The sequence below is a fragment of the Cuculus canorus genome, chromosome 24 (genome assembly GCF_017976375.1).
Source record: "Cuculus canorus isolate bCucCan1 chromosome 24, bCucCan1.pri, whole genome shotgun sequence".
NCBI lineage: Eukaryota > Metazoa > Chordata > Aves > Cuculiformes > Cuculidae > Cuculus > Cuculus canorus.
Genome location: NC_071424.1, coordinates 2,738,667 through 2,759,462, shown reverse-complemented (window position 1 = coordinate 2,759,462; position 20,796 = coordinate 2,738,667). Strand labels below are relative to the sequence as shown.

General features: G+C 57.1%; 1 protein-coding gene and 1 long non-coding RNA gene across 6 annotated transcripts in view; one reads left to right on the top strand and one right to left on the bottom strand.

The window, feature by feature from the left end:
- Positions 1–1,147: 1,147 nt before the first annotated feature.
- WNT2B (Wnt family member 2B) lies at positions 1,148–19,670 on the bottom strand. Its single transcript, XM_054087864.1, has 5 exons — positions 18,595–19,670; positions 5,460–5,680; positions 3,473–3,750; positions 2,815–3,079; positions 1,148–2,179 (listed from the first exon to the last, which is right to left on the bottom strand). The coding sequence occupies exons 1-5, from the start codon at positions 18,756–18,758 to the stop codon at positions 1,950–1,952; spliced, it is 1,158 nt and encodes a 385-aa protein (XP_053943839.1). The 5' UTR covers positions 18,759–19,670; the 3' UTR covers positions 1,148–1,949.
- LOC128854439 (uncharacterized) overlaps positions 3,709–20,796 on the top strand; it is a 33,081-nt gene continuing 15,993 nt past the window's right edge. For all 5 annotated transcript variants that reach the window (XR_008453542.1, XR_008453539.1, XR_008453538.1 and 2 more), the window contains exons 1-2: positions 3,709–3,849; positions 7,692–11,396. This is a non-coding gene — a long non-coding RNA (uncharacterized LOC128854439). The remainder of the gene's footprint in view (positions 3,850–7,691; positions 11,397–20,796) is intronic.

The following is a 20,796-nucleotide window of genomic DNA, read 5'->3' as shown; positions in this document are numbered from 1 at the left end:
TCTGCTCCTTGTCCTTGAGTTCCAACTTGCTTTTGACTGGAGGATAATTAAATGATGATCCTGCAGCAAAGGCTCCGTGTGCGCTGCAGGCAGATACTTCCGAGGGGCTTGCGCGAGGCCACAGCGTTCCCTGAGACCACAGCCTTCACAAACGCTTGGAGATGGAAAACATCTGTTGTCTGAGAATGGGTGTGCGGCACGGGAGCCTCAGCGGGGCTGCTCTGCGCAAAGGACCGGGCTGGATTCCCTTCAGCCGCGATGGGATGTCCTCCTACGCAGGCACTGGGCACTTGCTCTTGCTAACCAGCATCTTGCTGGCTCCCAGTCATGGTGCTTTTGCTAATTGCTTGTTAATGAGCAAGAAGGGAGAGTGGTTTCACATGGCCCTTTGCAGAAGAAACGCTCACCACCTCCTGTCCAGAGCTTGTTGGGCAGACTGGAGCTCATTGGACTGTGTCCACGGCTGTTCCTCCTCACTGAGGGTTATTCCACAGAGCACTGGAGGCATCCAGTTGGGATCTCTTGGTGATGATACGGAAAAGGAGGGGAGGAGCAATAAGCCCAGGACAACCTGTCCTCAGGAGGGAAGGGCAGGAGCTCCCCATCGGCTTCAGCTCAGGAATTGCAATGATTTAAGCTAATATTTCTTCTTACCTGGGTCAATTTAGTTTGCTGGCTCAGCTGTCAGACTTGTTCATGGAGTCTGTTTGTGGGGATTGGTGCTGTAGAACACCCGTACCTTAACAAGGCATCTTTCTAACACTGTTTGCCCAGGTTGGGGGGGGGAAAGAACTGAGAAACTTTCTCGAGAGCCAAAGGGTCGATATCTAACAGATCTGCAGCTGCCCCTTCTCTCATCAGCTTCGATTTCAGCCGGTAGTTTAAGTTTGGGGTGTTTGAGTTGGGGTCTTTTTTTAAAGGAAAGGTTTGGAAGCCAGTCTGGCCCTTCCTGCTCCACCTTGTGCTGTGTTGTCAGATGTTGCGGAGCACTGCTGCGTACAGAGGATTCCCCAGGGCTGCGCACGCAAGATGCCACGGCTCTGCCTGGCGGGGAGCAGCAGGTAACGCCGGGGCAGGGGTTCTGGGATTCAGGAGCGCGGGAGAGGCAGGCTGAGTGTGTAGGAATTCAGAAACCAAAGAACATCAATGTCTGATACAGGTTTATAATGAATTTTGACTTAAAATAATAAGCAGTATACACAACATACAAGTGAGGGTTACAGAGACACTGCTCGATCTGTTGACTTCAGAACCTACCAGTGAATTCACAGACTCTGTTTGCTTTCTCTACCGCTCCACGTCCTCCAGCTCCCATGGCCGGCCCTTACCCTTGTGCAGTCACTCAGCTTTCAGTTCCAAGTTCCAGTTCCACGTGTCACCTTTGCTGGGAGAAGCAAAGGCTGCTCTGGCTCTGCAGGATCAGCAGCATGGCCAGGGGCTGTGCTGGGGCTGCTCCAGGGAAAGGCAGGGATCACGGAACCGATGGATTCGTGACACCCTTCCTCTGGCCTTGCAAAAAGAGGAAAAGCCAAGATGCTTTCTGCAAGAGTGGGATATTCTGAACTAGTGTTTTTTGCTGGTGAAACTCGCCTGTGGTGTCAGTTCTCTGCGGAGGAGCCGCGTCCCTTGGCCGTTGCATCCTGACGCTCGCCCCTGCCAGCACGAATCCTTGCTCCGTCCCTTTGCTGGGAGAAGGCTGGGCAGCATCGCTTCCACAGTTTAAGCAAGGCTTGCAGACTCCTCGTAGGCGGGGGATGAGTTCTGCTGAGCAAACAGAGGGTCCGCAGCCCCTCCTGGGAGGTGCAGTCCTGCCTTTAGTGCTTTGCAAAATCAATTAAATAACAGCCATGCAGCCGAACTGCAGCTCCCGGAGCGCCACGGCCCTCGGGGTCCGAACAAATGGCAAGGTGAGGGTGGCAGTGGGTTTTCTCCTTGGTGCTCCCGTCTCCTCAGGTCTGGTCCAGCCACTCGGCCCGTTTTGGTGCTTTACACGTGTGTACGTCCACAGTGTCCTCACACTCCTTGCAGCGCACAGCGCAGCACCAGTGGAACTTGCATTCGCACTTGGTGACACGGGTGACGCGGGTGGTGTCGTAGCCTCGCCCGCAGCACATCACCTCACAGCCATCCGTCCCACGGGACATCTTGCTGCACACGCGGCCGGCTGTGCCCAGGGAGCCTGGAGAAGGAAGAGAGAGGTGGTCAGGGTGGTTCCTTCCCTGCATCCACTGCTGCCCGAGGTGCGAGAGTAGGGTGAGATGGGTTCTGTTCTGACAGAGCCAGGAAAGTCCTCTGCTTGGACTAAGGGCTCCTAAAACGAGTGTACCACCTTCCCCACTGAGCCCCCCAAGCCGCTGCGACCTCCCTGCTGCAGGGATGCTCCAGCCTAGGAAACTATTGATCCCTGCGGGAGCCGAGCAGCCCTGACCGCGCTTCCCTGCTCTCCTCCCAGCCTGGGGTTGTGCTCAGAGGAGAGACCGGCAGCCTGCCGTGCGGAACAGGCTCTTTATTGCCTGGTTCAGAGAGTTCCTCTCTGCGGGAGAAAGGCTCTGAGGCAACGCTGCGCTACATTCGTTACAGGAGTCCTGATGGGTTTGGATCTTTGGTGTGAAACCTGGGGATTCTGGGGAGACCCAGGCTTGTCTGCACAGACGTGAGGTGCTCTGGGGCTCCCAACACCTGCTGAGGGGCTCGGGTGACAGTGCAAACCCCCTCCAGGGACCGGGGTTTGGTCGGAGGGGCTGATGTCCCAAAGCAGCCTCAGGAGGGGAGGAATCAGTGCTTTTGGGTGATGCCTGGAGCCTGGGTTTTTACCTGCGGACTTGTCCATCACGCAGTAATCAGGTGAGTTCTCAAAATACACTAGATCTGTTTTCGTGGGCTTCCTGAAGTTCTTGTTGGCTACCGTGAAGCCAGTGCCATCCTGGTTCATGGTCACCTGGATGGCTCCGTTGTATTTCTTCCGCAGGTAATCCCCCGTCTTCCGGAAATCTGACATCGCCAGCCAGCAAGTCCTTAGCGTGCAGGAGCCGCTGACACCGTGGCATTTGCATTCCAGCTTCAGGAACCGCTTCACAGCCTGTGGGAAGAGGGATGCCATGAGGACCAGGGTCACCCTGAGCATCGCGCCTGGGTCTGACGTCCCTGGCTCAGCTTCAGCCCCCATCTGTCCGGGCTGGGCTCCTGGTGGGAGAGGAGGGCTGCGTACGGAGGATGCATTCCCACGGCCACAGGGAATCAGCGAGACATGTGGAGGCGAAGGTGAGACCAGGCTGTTCCCTGGGTGGAGGTACAAGTGGGCACTGGGAAGGCAGGGGGACATTGGGGGAAGGAATGCAGGGCAGCATCCTGCCCATCTGCAGCAGGACCTGCTCTCCACAGACACCCAGGGTCCTACTCCCTTTCCTGAGCTGCTCCCACTGCCCGTTCCCCGTGGGACATCCCGCCAGGGCGGCTGTGGGGTTGCACTCACCATCCTCCCGCAGCGGTTGTTGTGCAGGTTCATCAGCGCTCGGGCATCCTTCACTTTCTTCTCCTTGGCATCCACGAAGGCTTTGGCAAAGCGGATCCCGTAGTTGATGTTGTCGCTGCAGCCGCCCCAGTCGAACTCCCCGCGCTCATCCTTGGAGCGGCCCCTCTTGAGGGGGTCACAGCTGCACGCCTTCAGGTCCCCTTGGCTGCAGGCCCGCGTGATGGCGTAGACCACGCCGGCCGAGGAGATGGCATAGACGAACGCAGCCTCCCTGCTGCCTGCCAGGAGAAACGGGGATGGACAGTGAGTGTGCCAGGCGCCCGGCAAGGAGTAGGGCACCGTGCGGCAAGCGTGGAGCAAGACCATCCTGCACACAGGTGAGTCAAGTCCTGACATCTCTGCTGGCCACCAAGTCCAGACTTGTCTTCCCTGGTGCCTTTTGGAGTAAAGGGGATTAGGAAGACATCTGTTACTGTGAGGGTGGAGAGGCCCTGGCCCAGGCTGCCCAGAGCAGTGGTGGCTGCCCCATCCCTGGAGGGGTTCCAGGCCAGGTTGGATGGGGCTCGGAGCCCCTGATCCAGTGGGAGGTGTCCCTGCCCATGGCAGGGGATGGAACTGGATGGACTTTGAGGTCCCTTCCAACCTAACTCATTCCATGATTTTATGTTGAGCCTTGGGGCTCAGCAGCTCAGGGTGCTGGGCGCCCGCACCCCTCGCTGACCCAGGAGCCGTTAGGGTGCCCATGGGTGCTGAGACTGCAGGACGCCTCCGCCAGAGCTGCCTCCCCGTGGGGCGATGCCAATCGTGGGAGCCGGTGGCAGCTCTGGCTGGGCTCGGCTTTCCCTGTGCGGCACAGCTTGCCGCCTGCTATTCTGTGTCTCTGGTTCAAGTTCGCAGCTGCTTTTATAACGCTGTAAAAGAAGCTGCAAATCAAAACCATGTTCGTCTTCATTTTGAGAGCCTTTGAAAGAAACTTCAAAGGCAGTAGAGCTGTCTTTGGGCCTCGCAGGATGGGGCTGTGGCAAAGGAGCTTTCATCATTCCCCATCTTTTGCCAGGAGAGGCTGCAGGCAGGAGCGAAGGTGCTGTCACAGGCATGGAGAGGCTCAAACCGGGCAGGCTGCAGCACAGCGGGGTGACGGCTGCATTGTGGCTCTCACAGCCCCTTTCCCTCTCCAGGGTCTGCCTCGCAGGCTCTGCTGCTCATCCACCCCATGGGGCAGCTTCCCCATCCTCCTCCAGCCAGGATCCAGCCCCCAGCTCCCTCCCCGGGCGCCCACATGTCCTCCATATGAGCTGCTTCTGGGGAGTGGAAAGGCTCTTCCCAGCCGCCTTTGATTTGGAGGCCTTGTGGCTGGATGTGCCCCAGCACATCAGGGGCTCAGCAGCATCTGTCCTGCAGCGCCAGGGCTCCCGCGGCTCCCGGAGTCCGCTCGCTGCCAGAACCCTCCGTGGGGCAACTGGAGCCCACGGTGCTGCTCCTGCTTTGGAACCATCCCTGTCCCCATCGCACCTTTCCTTGTTATTCCTTGGCAACCTCCCTGCTCGTGTCCCATCCTTCCCTCACCTGGAGTGGGATGGTCCATCCCGGGTAGGGTTTGTGCCCTCAGGCAGTGGTCCTCCTGCACCTCAGAGCCCAAAGTGAGGAGCAGAACCTCAGCTCTGCCTTTGCCTCCCCTGCCATGCGAGGGAACAGCCAGTTCCCACGTGAATCGCTGAGTCCTGGCCAACCCTGCTCTCCAAATATTTATGTATCCCATTACTGTTTACATAGGAGCCTGCTCTCCCGAGGTGTCTCCTCCTTCCCGCTGCTCCCCCGTGCTCCCCCTGCTCCTTCTCCTCCGGAGCAGCTATTCCGAATGCAGCGCCGCGCTCCCATTACTGCTTGATTAATTTACATGGAAGGGCAAAAGCTCTCCTTGGGGAGCAATCCCAGCCCGGCGAGACAAAGGCACGTGGCGTTGGGAAAGGGATGGGGCAGAACCTACTTCGCAGCATGACCCGGCCGAAGACGGTGTGATCCCGGTCCAGGGTGCTGCAATTCCAGCGGTGGTGCCGAAACTGGTGCTGGCACTCCCGGATCCACTCCTTGGCTCCCTCCCCGACAGACTGCATGATGTCGGGATACCTCTGGCACAGCTGCCGCTGCTTGTTCACCAGCCCGGGGATGTTGTCGCAGATCACCCTCGCGCCCAGCGCCCCGATGTACCTGCGGGAGAGAACGGTGCTGCGTTAAAACGCTGCCTGCAGCGGGGAAGGCGTAAAGCGCTGCCTCCCCGGCTCCTCACCCTGGGGCTGAGGGAGCTTATTTAATGCCCGGCATCCTCTGGCAGCCACGTGCCCTTCCTGCAGCATCGCCTCGCCATGCTGCTTGCCATGGTTGGGACGGGCAGGACACAGGGCCAGCGCCCTGCTGAGCCATCACAGCCCCTGGGCTTTGCTCTTTGTGTTAAAATAATCCTGAGCCGCAGCAGCCCCGGGCAGGCAAAGCTCTGCTCTGTGCGTGCATCGCTGCAGCAGGGAGCAGGGCCCCTGTGGAGCCTGTCTACCCTAGGAGATGCCAGCTATGGGTGCTGCTGGGGATAGTGCCTCTGAGAGCTCCTGGACTGGCAGAGGAGGAACGCACTGATGTGCAAAACCTCCCTCTCACCCTCTTCCCTGCATCCCAGCCTGGCTCTGCTGTGCACGGCAGGATGGAGCCCAGCTGGAGCCCAGCAGCATCTTCTATCTGCACCAGCAACTGCACGATGCTCAGGTCAGGGAGGAAAAGGAGCAAGCTTCACCTCTTGTTGCTGCTGTCCTCATTCTCACTGTTATCCCTTGGATAACTACTCCTCTCTGTGCATCTCTTGCATCTCTTGCACATTTATGATTACGCCCTGAAGGTAGATAACAGGGAGAACCACACTGTCCTGCCTGCATCCCCGTCCCCTCCCTGCATCCCATTCCTCTCCCTGCAGCGCTGAGGACAAAGCGGGAGCTGGGAGCAGGTCTGGGCACAAACAACAGTCTGGTAGAGTCTGGCTGAGCCCCACGGGCAGCTTTGCACAGATGCAGGGGAGGGATGCCCAGCTCTGCCTCGCAGCCTTGCACCCGCCCGGACAGTGGCAGCAACATGGAATTTTCCATCCCGGTCAGCCCCAGCCAGGCGGCGGCTGCTTGTGCCGGAGGATGCTGTTTGCCATGGAGCACAGAGCTGAGATTCTGGCTGGAAGGGATGAGGTTTGGGTAGGATTCAAGATTTTCAACCCCCCCAGACTGGAAGTCAGAACTTTCCTTTAATAATAATAATAAAAGCAATGAGCCCGGGCAGTATTTCATTGTCTCTGGCCATGTTCTATCACTTCTATTGGCCCCAGAGTGAGCTCGCGGGCTCAGGAAAGCCCTGAGAGCATGGAAAGCAGTGGGATTTGTTCCCTTTTTTAAAAGTATTTTGTTTAAAAGCTGGCAGAAGCGCAAGGTCATCTCAGGCTGGAGCGGAGGAGAATAAACCCGGCTTCCCATGGCTTTGTGAGCCCCGGCTCCAAGGGGCAACGAGCATTACTGTTGCAGCCTGGCTCATCAGCCTTTCATCCTGCAGTGGGGGGATGAGGGAGATGGTGGATGCTGTTCAGAAAAGAAAAACCAACAGGAGCTCATCGAGCAATGCCGACTGCGAGTGTTTTAGTCGCCTCGCTCATGCTGGGCTGCGAGAGCGGCCGGTTCCTTCCTGCCGTGAGCGGGGCAGGGCGAGGAGCATCCCACCAGCTGGCTGACTGCACTAGCTGCAGAATTCCCGTAGGGAAGTGTGGCCAGGACCCCTGGTTCTGAATTTGCTGTGCCCAGCCTGTTTTGTCCCAGTGAGGATGGGGACAGCTGCCGTGTCCCCACCTGCGCTGTCAAGAGCTGGGATGGGGCTGCCGGGAGGACGGAGGCTGCAGCAGAAGCCAAAGCTCTCCTTCGCTGGAGGGGAGAGATGCTGAGAAAGGTGGAGAAGGTAAAACCTTTAATGGCCCCAGTGGTGCTGAGCTGCGACGCTGGTCCTCAGGAACGGCGCGGGCTGGCTTTGGGGAGATGCGCTGGCAGAGGAGCTGCCTCCGCGGCAGGAGAGCTGCCAGATAAAGCACCAACCCCATCCCCAGGGAGACTGGGATCAAGGGAAACCCTCCAGACAAGATAAACACCAGGCACTCCCCTTTTCACACTGCGAGCTAATTACTTCTCGTTAATTCTCCTGCCAGATACCCAGATCAGAGCAAACATTATCAGCGAGCGAAAGTGGAAGGAGAGAGCAGAGTGAAGGGCACCGACCGCCCAGAGAGCACCTCGCCGTGCCGCGTCCTGGACCCTCGCTGGGGTCAGCGCCTGCATCTCCTCTGCCTGCGGCTGCAAACAAGCAGCGCGATTGCTGCAGTGCCTCCTCCACCGGAGATCGTGTACCACGATCCACCCCACGACTGATTGGCAAGTGCCACGGCACAACAAGGGGGGAAACGTGCCTTGGAAAGGCTGCGGCCATCCCAGCGGGACCGCAATCTTCCATTTGGTGAGAGGTGGTCCCATTGGGTTCAGTTATTCTGAACTGGAGCGAGGCGGGGAAGAGCGGAAAATTCTGCCAAGCAGAACTTTGGGAGGGAAAAAACCCAAACATTTGTTTTGGATTGGTTAGAGCATCCCTTCGGATTGTACTTCTATGACATTTTAGAAGCCCTGACACAGGGAAGACAATGGCTATTCCGAGAAATCCCCTGCTGCCTTATCAGAACTTCATTTTTAAGAAATGAAGCCGTGCTAGAAGTGGCAGATTTCTGTGAATTGCCAGACTCTTGGGGAAACTGCATTTTTGCAGCAAAGAAAGAAATAATCCCAAGACTTGAGTTTGGAAATGTCCATGAGAGGGAAGCACTCGTGATGCTGGAGGCTGCTCAGCCCTGGGCTGCTGTGTGGTCTGGAGAGGCAGGAGCAGCTTGTGAGAGCTGGGCATCCCACAGCCCGGAGGAGCTGGGAGACAGGGGGTCAATAATTAAGGGGATGATGATCCCCCACCCTGTGAATAGGGTCCACGGGCTGCTGCCTCCTGTGAGCTCCTCTCTCAGTACCTGCTGAGCTCCTGCATCGCCTCCCTCCTAAGGGCAGAGGAGCTCAACTCCGGCAGAGGGGCTGGTACCCGTCCTGCCGACAGCCTTTGGCTGGTGATCCTGCATCACTGCCTTCTTGCAAACCAGCCTGCAGTCCCGAATGTGCTGTATTCCCCATCTACTCCTCAAGTTCAGGTGCCATTGAGATGGACGAGAGCTGCAGGGAGCTACAGAATTACACGCTGAGAGAGTTGGGGTTGTTCAGCCTGGAAAAGAGAAGGCTGCAGGGAGACCTTAGAGTGGCTTCCAGCACAGAAAGGGGCTCCAGGAAAGCTGAGGAGGGGCTCTGGGTCAGGGATTGAAGGGACAGGGTGAAGGGGAATGGTTTTCAGCTGAAAAAGGGGAGATTGAGATGAGATTTTAGGAAGGAATATTTTGCTGTGAGGGTGGGGAGGCCCTGGCCCAGGTTGCCCAGAGCAGTGGGGGCTGCCCCATCCCTGGAGGGGTTCCAGGCCAGGTTGGATGGGGCTTGGAGCCCCTGATCCAGTGGGAGGTGTCCCTGCCTGTGGCAGGGGGTGGAACTGGATGAGCTTTGAGATCTCTCCCAACCCGAGCCATGATTCTATGAAATGCTGTGCTGCCACCCTGGCTCTGGATCTTCCTCATTCCCTGCGTGGAGCAAGTGAAGCAGCAAAGACTGGAGATTTGGCATTATAAAGGCAGGTGCTTTCAGAGCTTGTGAGGTGATGGAGGTGAAAGGCTCCTCGCTCCCTGCCAGCCTTCCTCCTCTCTTCAAGTCAACCTCTTGCCCGGCTGCATCCACCGGTGCTGCTGGAGCAAGCTCTTCCTCGGCAGCGCGGGCGCGCTGGCTGCTCCGAAGTGCTGGGGGAACAGGAGACAACTCTCACATGTTGGCTCCCACTTGTTTTTCTTGTTCTAAGAGCCTGCTGACTTCGACTCTTGTAAACAAGCAGAAACCCAAATTGCTTCTAAGATAAACATGCAAATCAGAGGCAGACACATCTATTTACTTGGCAGCGTGCGGGCTGGGCTGACCCCCTTCCACCGCTTGCCTCTGTGCTTGATGTGTCCTGCTCCCGCGCTTCCCACGAGAGCCTGCCCGGCTTCCCCCAGGGCTGGCAGACTCCTCTGGGCGCTCTTGCCGAGCCCTGTGGCCCATGGCGTCAGTTTAGGCTCCTCCAGGGAAAGTCTGAGCCTCTCAGATCTTCTCTATCCGCAGCGGTTCTGCTCCCTGTGGGTTAGGAGGGGATCCCTGTGGTTGGACATGGGTCCTGAGGTCCTCTGCATTTCATCCCAAGGATCAGATCCCAGTGTATCCTTTCTCTCTCCATCTTTACCGTGCTGGAATCTTGTTCTGGATCGATAAACTGGGCTTTTGGCACTGACAGAGCATGCAGGTTCCTGGTTGCCGAGCTCTTGAACAGGAAAGCCCACCAGGCTTGGGAAAAGAACCGTCCATCAGGTGTAACGGTGGGTGACCAAGAGCACGGCCAGAGCCTACAGCACCTTAACAACAGGCAGATGGGAGTTTCTGCTGCCAGAGAGAGGAGACCTCTCTGGCAGCGTTGGCCAGCCTGCCCCAGAGGCATCGGCAGGAGCCTCCCAGGTGAGCAAACCAGCCATGGGGCTGCCGAGGGGTTCCTCCAGCTCCCAGGAGCACCAGGCTGTGTTTGTGGGGTGTCCTGGGCCCACCGAGCTACAAATAATTCACCTTGATGTTGCCAGTCCACATCCATCTGGAACGTGTCAGCAGCCTCATCCACTTGCTGGTTGGTTGGATGATCCCCAGGGTCTCGGCTGGTGGGATGTGGGCATCCACATGACATTCCTTTATGAGTAGTCCATCTAGCCGGGCAGCAAAGAAGGTGGCTCCATCCTCGGGATCCCTCAGTTTTGTCCCAAGTATGAGGTATATGGGATGTTGGTCAGCTTGGAGTCACCTCTGCTGTTGGATCCTCCCTGTAGACGCCACCCTTTCTCTCCCCTTTCCCTTACGGCTCCACCAGTTCCAGGATGGGCTTGATTTCTACAGGAATAAGGATAAGCAATGGCCTTTGTGCATCCAAGTGCCCCAAGTTATCACTGCTAAAGAGAAACACTGTCTGAAAACAGATGTTGACTTCCAGAAAATGAAGTTACGTAGATGAGGCTTAGATGAAAAGTTAGAAACTGATTCTACACACCAGAACAAGGGGGCTTAGAGGCTGCTCTGCAAAACCAGTGGTCAGAGGGAACCACGAAACCATGACTCTGAAGATAAATAGGGAAGTATTTCTTCAAAGTAAGATGATATTAAAGATACTGTTGATCAGGGAGTGCAGGGATGGGACGAGGGGGAATGGTTTTCAGCTGAAAGAGGGGAGATTGAGGTGAGATCTTAGGAAGAAATGTTTTGCTGTGAGGGTGGGGAGCCCCTGGCCCAGGTTGCCCAGAGCAGTGGGGGCTGCCCCATCCCTGGAGGGGTTCCAGGCCAGGTTGGATGGGGCTTGGAGCCCCTGAGCCAGTGGGAGGTGTCCCTGCCCATGGCAGGGGGTGGGACTGGATGGGCTTTGAGGTCCCTTCCAGCCCAACCCATTCCATGATTCTATGAAGATCCTGCAAAGGGGAATTCATTTCCCTTCATAAGTAACCAGCCCCTGCAATGCAGACCTGGGGCACCTCCAGGTGGTTTTGGTAACTCAGCACTGATGGCAGTAATTACGTTTAATTGCTAAACCTCTCCTGGCTGACCTGGTGCTTTCAGGGAGCAGCTTTCCAATCCTGAAGAGGCAACGGTGGTGAAGCCCAGTGTGTATCCAGCTCTGACCATCACCATCCTCCTGCTGAACAGCTTTTCTCCAGGACTCGGTAAGTCAGCCCAGCAGAGACGATGTCTCCTATCCTCACGGCGTGCTCGGCTGCCGCTTGCTTTGTATAGGGCTGGGACAAGCATTGCAAGGAAACACCAGCTGTTGTGGGGCTGTGGTTGTTGTGGTGGACATGGAAAGCTCTGCTTGTCCTCCTGGTGCCGGCTCAGGGCTTGCCTTGTTGTGTGGTGTCAGTCTTTGCCCCAGTGTGCGGTGTGGGGTGCTCTGGTTGTGGCTCCCCCAAACAGCAGCGCTGCTCTCCTCTATTGCTGACCAGAATGGCTGCTGGGGGAAATCCAGGACCAGGAGGAACTTAGGGTTGTGTCCTGGTGTCATCAGCAGATAGTGGGTGGAAAATGTCCCTTGGAATATGAGGTTTTGAAGAAAGGAAGGCATTCCATGGGAACGGGGAAAATTAAGTGGAACCAGTATTTGCTTCTCTTTATTGCTGTTCCATAATGCCAAAGCATCGTTCAAGAGTATCTTTGTGCACTAATTCGGTTTCTAATGAACGTTACACCAGGCACTGCTGGATTTGATGTTTCGTTTTAAACCACTTTCTATGGAATTGACTTTATGAGCATTGCTTTAGTTCAAAAGGGAAATGTTTGGAATTGCTGCTCTCAGGCAAATCTCAAATGTTAATGCTTTGTGCTCTGCTTTACAACCAAACCAGCTGCGGGAACGCTGGGTGTTCCCAACACGGGGAAATCAGGCTTGCGCCAATGCCATTACAGGCGCGATCTTAGATTGATGCAAAATGAGCTTAACTGAAGTATCGAGGTGAGCCACGTGCTCGGAGAAGGGTGCCTGTTCATGCAAGCAGCTCTGGTGGTGCAGGGAGCCAGAGCGAAGGGGTGGGAAAGCTCTGCTGGAGCAGCTCCGGGTGCCCTTGGCTGCTCTGCCGGCAGGGCTGCCACGCACGGGGGAAACCGCGTCGCCACATGTTGATGCAGAGAGTTCATGGCAGGTTAAGAGGTCTCCTTGCTATGGCTTCTGTCTTCCCAAGGATCCCAAAGACCTGGTGCAGTTTGTAACTCCTTGGTGGGCAGCAGGGCAGGAACACAAACGCGAGAGAGGATGCGGCCGCTGCAGGGGGCGGGAGGTGCTTTGGCCAGAGACAGCCAAACCCTGCTTGCTTGATGGCTTCCAAACCATCAAGAGATGCTGCTATGACCAAGCTGGGTCTCGGCGCAGGCTCTGACATCCCATTCAACAGGTCTTCAGCTTGAGAACTTTGAGCCATTGGGCGCGGGGTGCTCTAAGACAGCTTGGGCAGCCTAAATCCCTGGATGCTTGGCCTCGGCAGCTGTTCCCAGGGGCTCTGAACACACTCTCTCTTTTTTTGCTGGCAGTGAGGAGCCGCGGGCAGCCTCGCGCTGTGCGGTGACATGCAAAGCATGAGATGAGAGCGTGGTCTGGCTTCTTGGTGGTATCAGAGGCTGTTGGAGTCCTTCCCCTGGGAAAACTGATCCACCCCGCTCTTGCTATCGTAACCACTTTGAAAGATCAACTGGGGAGCCAAACTATCTTGGCTTCTGTTCTCTTCCCATCCCACAGAGTCAACATGAAATCCGTATGTTGGTGGGAGGCTGGAAAGCCCTAGGCAGCTATTGGAGACACCTCGTTCAGATAGGATCAACTCCAACATCCCTGCCTCCTTGCCTGATAAAGGGCAAATTCCAGCGTGCCTGGCAGCATTTCACCTCTCCAAGTTCTTTGCATACTTCCCAAGGATGCTGCACTTTCCTTCCTCCGCTCTCCCTGGCTCTGGGCAGACAATTTATAGCCAGCTGCGAGGCACTTTGGGTTGCAAGGTGCTACAGACATTTGAGATATTATTTTATTATTATATTATTGTAAACCCCGAGTATTTTATTAAGCTCCACCGGGAACGGGGCCATCCTGGCCTGCTGGAATTGTTAACGCCTTGGAATGATTAATAGTCCTAATTTCCTCACTTAGAGCCCCTACTCTGCATGTTGAGAGTGTTAGTCTCACTTGAATAATTTCTGATTTCATAAAGCTGAGCCACTACCGGTGCCATTCAAGGCACAGATATTTCATTTGCTGCACTGTGATCTTTTAGTTTCTCCCATATGCCACCCTTTCCCCAGCTCCTCGCCTTCGGTTCCGTGTCGGGGTCCCCTCCCTGCAGTTTTCGTGCAGTCGGTGGGATGTGGTTTCTATGGGAAGCACTGAAATGTCCGGGAATACTGCAGTGCTGGGGAGCTGGACCTAGACGTGCTCCCTAGGCTGGCACGGGAGGGTTTGCTGTTGGCATCTTGTTTCAAGTGTGACTTGGAAATCCAGGGCTGTTCCTTGCTGGGGTAAAAAAGGCGGAATCTGGGGTGTGCAGGACATACATGGGGTGGGGAACAAAGCCCCTGAGTGCACAGGCTGCTGCAGAGCCAGGGGAGGCTGGAGCTGGGGGCTGCAAAAGCACAGAGAGAAAAGGGCTGTGATGCCTCTTCAGTGGCACAGAGGCTGCCACACAGCGCTGGGTGGAAGATGTTCCCCGTAGGTGTTGGCGATGTATAGATATGATACAAAATACTCGTCAAAGATATGCTTAAAGGATGATTTTTTTTTCTCCTCCCAAGCGTCCAAGCCCTTTGCTAAGGGGGTTGCCAGACAGTCTGTGCAGTGCCGTAGGATGGGTAACTCTTCTCTTGTCCGTGACATACTTTGTGTTCCGTGTGCGAGCTGCTTGGAGCAGAGGGTCCTGCAGGACCCAGCCCAGCCCTCACGGGGGGCTGCAGGCGCTGCTGAAATCCCTATCGGCCATATAAAAGCTAATGAGTTCGGAAGAACAGAAGGATTTTTTTTCATCTGCGCTTCTTTGCAAGAAAGATTTCCTATAGGTGAAAGTGACCCTAATGAAAAATGAACTAAGAAACACAATTAGGATGATTATAACGGCGCAGAGCAACTGAGAGAACCCATCTGCTCGATACGCCCCAGCACACCAGGGCTGCCGCAAAGGCGCGGGGTTCGCTCTCCATCACTTTGACGTTCCTTTAAAACGGATTTTTCAAAGCGCGGCTGCCCGGACAGCCGGAGCTGCGGAGCACCTGAGGATAAAGACTTCCTGGTCGCTGACCTCTGGCTTTTATTGCCTTGCAAAGCGCTCGGCAACAAGAAGTACGCAGCCGGGGCGAACCCCCGCGGAGCCCCGAGCGCTGCACATCGCCTCCCCTGCGAGATGCGCTGGGGCCAGGAGGAGGTGGACCATGAGGAAAGGGTTCATCTGCGGTGCCGGGCGGCATCGGGAGCTTCGGACACGCGGCCCTCGGAGATGTGCAAGCTGATGACCCTCTGCTAGCGAAGCCCTCTGGGGTTGCCCTGCTGCGACTGGCACGGAGGGAGGCGGCGACACCCCCGAGAGCCCCAAAGGGTTACACGGACAGGAGTTACACCGGCGGCGTGCGGAGCTCCTCCAGGCAGCTGTCTTTCCTTTGGCTTAATTTCAAACATTCCTAGTGATGCTATTTCCTCTCCCACACACCTCAGTGTGATGCCTGGTGAAACGAGCCCCTTTCCTACATCCTCATCCACTCACTAAGTGTCACGATGGAAGTGCGTGGCAAACCCCAGAGAGGAATGGCTGCGGGAGCACTGCTCCTTCCCACCCGATGCGGTGGGAATGTCCCCTTCTCCACCTGCAATGGGAGCGTCCTTGAAAAGGAAGACCTTGATACCAGATCCTGGGGTTGCTTTAGCATGGAGGAGGCACCGAACACTCCTTCTTCCCAGTTTGCCCTTGGTATGTTCTCCTTGCCCAGGCAGCTGGAGCGTGGTGGCCGCCCAGAGCATCCGTAGGAGTGCCCATCCAGCATTGTGTCCGAGATGAGAGCTTTCCAGGGGCCCTCATCGCCTGCTGATGCCTGGAGGAGCCCCACGTGGCTGCCAGACTCCTGCGTGCTCCCCGACGAGCGCCCAGGCCCGCGTTCGGCTTCCTTCCACGGGTTTGTTTTATCTCTTTGGGAGCCTGATGCCTCCCATCTGTTCCGATGCCAGATGAAATTAAATATTTGTAGTTTCCAAGGGCTGTGGTTAGCAATAAACAAGTTGGCTAATGCCGGTTCGGTGGGCAGGGGGCTCACGCGGGCGATGTTCGAGGGTGGGGTGTGCACCCGGCGTTGTGTACATTCTTCTTCAACCAAACCTTCGCTTTGAGGTGGATTTTCCACACCAGAGCAGCCGTCGGGGCTCTTGATCGCCAGTAAACTCTACTTAGTTATTTACACCAAGTTTGTTTATTGCACAGTTTGTGTTTATCGGCAACATTTGTCTCATCTTCCAAATCTTTCGGATGGAATTTCAGAGGCCGCTCTTGGGGCCCCGTGACCTCTCGCTGTGGGCAGCAGAGCCGCTGTCCCTCGGACCCCGCTGTCCTCCCAACCCCAGGGGTGTAAATGGGATTTAGGGATTTTCCCGTTGCGTTGCTTCTTGATTTCCATCTGGTTTTCCATTGGTATTTTGTTGCTAAGGAACACTTTATAGTTTGGGAGCGTTGCTGCATGGGTGCTGCTCCCCACAGCCTTGGTGGCCCCGATGGCCACAGTGGCTTTGGAGCCCGGGGTGCAACCGCGCCAGCACCCACCGGCGTGAGTCCATCCCCTCTGCCCGCGCAAACGCTGCTCTCGCCGCTACGTGCTCCGAGCACAGAGACCCCCACACATGCACCCACGGACACTTTTCCAAGCACCAAAGTTCACCGATTCCTGGCGTTTTTGGGAGGAGGCACAGGCCACGCCTGACGTCACCGAAAAATTAATAATTTGCAGTTGTTTAGAAGAAACATTTGGTTGATATTTCCTTTCCATGTACCGCGATCAGAACTGACCCAGCTTTTTCTATTAATCTACTTTAAAAGCCGACTCTGAAAATGAGAAGCATTTCCTCTATTTCCACAAGTTTATTGTGTGTGAATCCTTGCAAGAATTTGGCAACGCTAACAAAAATAAGGAGCGATGATGCACCACCCAGTGCATTTACTGTAATATCAGTAGTGCTAAAGATGTGCTTGGAAACCTATGTAAATCACTGAATAACTTTTTCCCAAACCACAGCTGGTGGAAACCGCTTTCAGTAAAACCCAATTTCATCTAAACACGCTGTTTTATCACAACTGACACAGCCAGCAGAGCAGTGCCCGCTTCAGCGGTGGCTTTTCTTAGGGATGTTCTACTCTACAGAAGAGAAAGCACGGTTGAAAATGAGAATATTTTAGAGTTTAACGTCTTTGGTTTGTAATTTGTTTTCTTAAGTCGTGTTAATTAGGGACCAATTCTGCTTGCTGAGAGGGTTCAAGGGGGGCGTGAAGAGCCAGTCGGGCTGCGCGGGAGCACTCCCTGCTCCTGCCACCCCAGGGCTGCCCCCTCGCTCCCTCAGACCAGAATCTGCCAGTCGGGAAGCAGTTCTGTGAGCCGAGAACACAAACTGCTGCGGGAGCTAAATTGAGCTTCCTCCAAATAAGCCACAGCCACCGAGGCTTAAAATGCGACCGTTTTTTCTGCCGCTTATTGGGGAGAGATGTGCGCTCGGAATGAGGACTGTGGTGGGGTCGTTGTGGGGAGAAGCGGGGTACAACAGCAAGGAAAACGGGTGGTTTTCACTCCTCCTAAAGAAGGAATTTTTGCCTTCCAGTCAGCAGCCCAATCTGACACCAAAGCTGCCCAGCTCTGTACCTCGGCTTTTCCAGCTCCTTCACCCCATGCGCCCACTCCGCAGCTCTAATGAGCCTCCCCTTCTCTTGCCTCCTCGATAATGAAGTGAATTAATCCCGCTTCTCTGCTGCCCTAAGACTTTTCCTTGCCTTCCCCAGTTGTTAGCACAGCAGCCGCACCACTGTCCGCAGCGATGCCGTCCTGTCCTCACCTGCCCCGGTGCTTGGGGGCAGATCTGGTGGCTGGAAGGCAGCCCAGTACCAGCACCAACCTGATGTTTGCTGATCGTGACTCAGTTTCTCACCCAGTGATTTCAGTTCCCAGTGGGTTGACCTGGTAGCAGCAGCTCTGCTCCGGGCACGGCTATTGCTCTGCTATTGCTCTTTGCGTTATGTGTCCCCACAAAGCCTGTGCTGCTGTTTAGGAAAAGACTTCTCCTTGCACGATCCACCTTTGGTGCCTGGCTGCAGCCCACTGCCTGAGCAGAGCATCCCCAGGGCTGCCCCACAGCTTTCCCTTTCACCTTCCTTGCCCTGGAATCGCTCTCCAAGCGATGCCAGCGTGGCTACGACTGCCACATGCAGTGCACTTAAACACTAGGAATACCTGTGTTATCGGCACGACTGTGAAGTGCTCCCGAGCCCTCGCAATGTGCTCCGTGGGAGTTAAGGGATTCCAGAAACCACCGTTCTCTTTTGATGGCAGATGGGTTGAATTTGATTAAGTTCTGCTTCATCCACCGCAATGTGCTAATGATGATGAGATTGGCGTGGAAAACAGTGTTTTCCACTTGATTAGAGGGTGGAGGACACTGAGAACTTCCCTGCAGCAAACAGTTTTTCCTCCAGCATTACCGAACTGCCGCAGCAGCCCGGGGTCACCTGGAAAACTTCACCCTTCTTGTTTTCCTAATTGCTCTTATTCTGCATATGTGAATTTTCATTGTTACGAGACTTGGGATAAGGAGGAGATTAATTTCAGGAAGGCTGGTATTTTCGACAGCATCGTTTTGATCTGTTGCAGATCGTATCCGAACGAGGGAGAGCAGCAACTTGCCAGCTTGCGAGGAGCTGGAACACAAGTGCAGCCTGTAGGGATCTGGGAGCCTCCAGTGTGATCTCTGGATGGCAAAGTGTGGATCAGGGGAGCTCCAAACCCTACTGAGGGGCTAATCCTGCTCCTGGCCACTGCCTGGAGAGGGATGGAGGGGTGAATCACGGCGTGTGGAGCTCAGTTCCTTGGAACTGGGGGTGAACGGGTGGTGACGGCACTTTTGGGTGCTGCACCTTGGGGAAGGTTTGGGAGTGTGGATGGTTCCCCCCCTCCCCACACACACACCTGCTCTCCCTGGAGCTGTGCAGGTGGATCCCAGGGAGGGGGACCTCCGAGTCAGGGCTAGGAGTGGGATCAGGATCAGCACCGGGACCCTCCACGCACGCATCGGGCGCTGCGCGTGGTCCCCATCCTGGACATCCCCATCCATCCCGGGTATCCCATCCCATCCCATCCCATCCCGGGCGGACTCACCACCAGGAGCAGTCGGCGCGGGGCGTCAGGGCGAGGAGGAGGAGGACGAGGGGCAGGCAGAGCCGCGGGGCTGCTCCCACCCGGGGGAGGAAGGCTCCGCACTCCGCGCTCCCGGGAACCACGGCGATCCCAGGAGACGCTTCCAAGCGGTTTGGGCTGAGCATAGCTCCCCGCGGCGGGATCCAGGCGGAGAAAGGACCGGGATGATCGGAGTAGAGGCGGAGGGGGGGGATATTCCTGCCCGTCACGGAGCCGCTGTGCCGCTGCCGGCTCCGCGCTGAGCGACCCCCGCCCGGCACCCCGCGGCTGAGCGCATCCTGGGGGGCTGCCAAGGGGATCCCAGACAAGGGAGGGGGTCCCGAGTGTCCTGGAGGGGTTCTCTTGGCCGAGGGGGGGTCTCTGAAGGGGGTCCGAGCCGGGGAGAAATCTCCAAAGAGGGTCCCTTGTCGGGGAGAGATCTCCAAAAGGGGGGTCCTCAATCGAGGGGGGGTCTCCAAAGGGGGTCCCGAACCGGGGAAAGATGCCCTGGAGGGGGTCCCGAGCCTGTTGGGGGTTTCCAAAGAGGGTCCCGAGGCAGGGAAGGGGTCCCGGGGTGTCCTCGAAGGGGTCCCGAGCCTCCTCCCCGAGGGAACCCTAGGATGGGAGGCGGGGAGGGGCTCCGAGGGGGTCCCCGAGAGGGTCCTGGCTCAGGGAGGGGGTGTCCCAAAGGGGTCCCGGGCCGGGATGGTCCTCAAGAAAGTCCTAGGCTGGGTCTGGGGGCTCCTCGAAGGGGTCCCGGAGCGCTCAGCGGGGCCGGCGCCCCCCGAGCAGCGAGGAAAGGGACGATCGTGCCGGGCCGTAGAGCTTCGTAGCGCGGAGGGCGAAGTGGGGATGGGAGCGCGGGGGCCGTGGCCAAATACTGACAGCGGCCGCCGTGCTGCGGGCTCTCATTGGGCAGAGTCAGAGGCGCGGAGCCGCCGCTCCGGCCGCACCGACCCCCGCCTCCCCGGGGCACGGGGACAGCCCCTCCGCCCCCTGCCCCGCTCTGGCACCCGCGGGGACACCGGTCGAGGCAGCCCCGTCGGGTCCCGCCCGCGGAACGGGCTGCGAGGGGCCGGGGATGCTCGGGATGCTCAGGGTCGGGATGTTGAGGACCAGGGATGCTCGGAGCAGGGGATGTTCGGCGTCGGGGATGCTCGGGGTTGGGATATTGAGGGTCGGGGATGCTCGGGGCTTGGTGCCTGGGATACTCGCTGTTGGGGATTTTCAGGACTCGGATACTCGGGATTGGGATGCTTAGGGTCAGGGATGCTTGGGACTCAGATGCTCAGGGCAAGAGATGCTCGGCATTGAGGATGATTCGGGCTCCGAATGCTCAGGGTTGGGATATTGAGGGCCAGGGATGCTCGGAGCAGGGGATGTTCAGCATTGGGGATGCTCGGGGTTGGGGACTCTCAGGACTCGGATGCTCAGGGTTGAGGATGCTTGGAGCAGGGGATGCTTGGCGCTGAGGGTGATCAGGGCTCCAGATGATCGGGGTCGGGGATGTTCAGTGTGAGGATGTTGAGGGCCAGGGATGCTCGGCGTCAGGGATAATCAGGGTTGGGAAGTTGAGGGCCAGGGATGGTCGGAGCAGATATTCAGCATGGGGGATGCTTGGGGTTGGGGATTCTCAGGACTCAGATGCTCAGGGTTGGGGGTGCTCAGTGCTGAGGATCCTCGGGGTTCCGGATGCTCGGGGCTGGGGATGTTGAGGGCCAGGGATGCTCAGAGCAGGGGATATTCAGCATCGGGGATGACCGGAGCCCGTGCTGGGGATGCTTGGGACTCAGATGCTCGAGGGCGGGGATGGTCGGGATGCTGAGGGCCAGGGATGCTCCGAGTCAGGGATCCTCAGGGCTGGGGATTCTCGGGGCTCGTCCCTCGCTCGCCCCCGCCAGGGGTCACTGCAGGGTGGGAAACGGCTCCGCGGGACTCTGCACATGGACGGGGGTCTGCGCTGTGCCCCGGGGATGGCTGGAGGGGATCCGTGTCCCAGTGCTGGCTGCGGGGGACGGTGCAGACCCCCGTCACTGTCACAGAGGTCCTGTGTTCTGGGGGACATGGTCGCTATCCTTGGGACACTCACAACCTCCAGTGGTGATGTCCTCAGCGAGGTCCATCGTCCCATCTCGCTGGGACAGACGGTGTCCGAGCACCAGCCGCACCCTGTGTGTTGGGTTG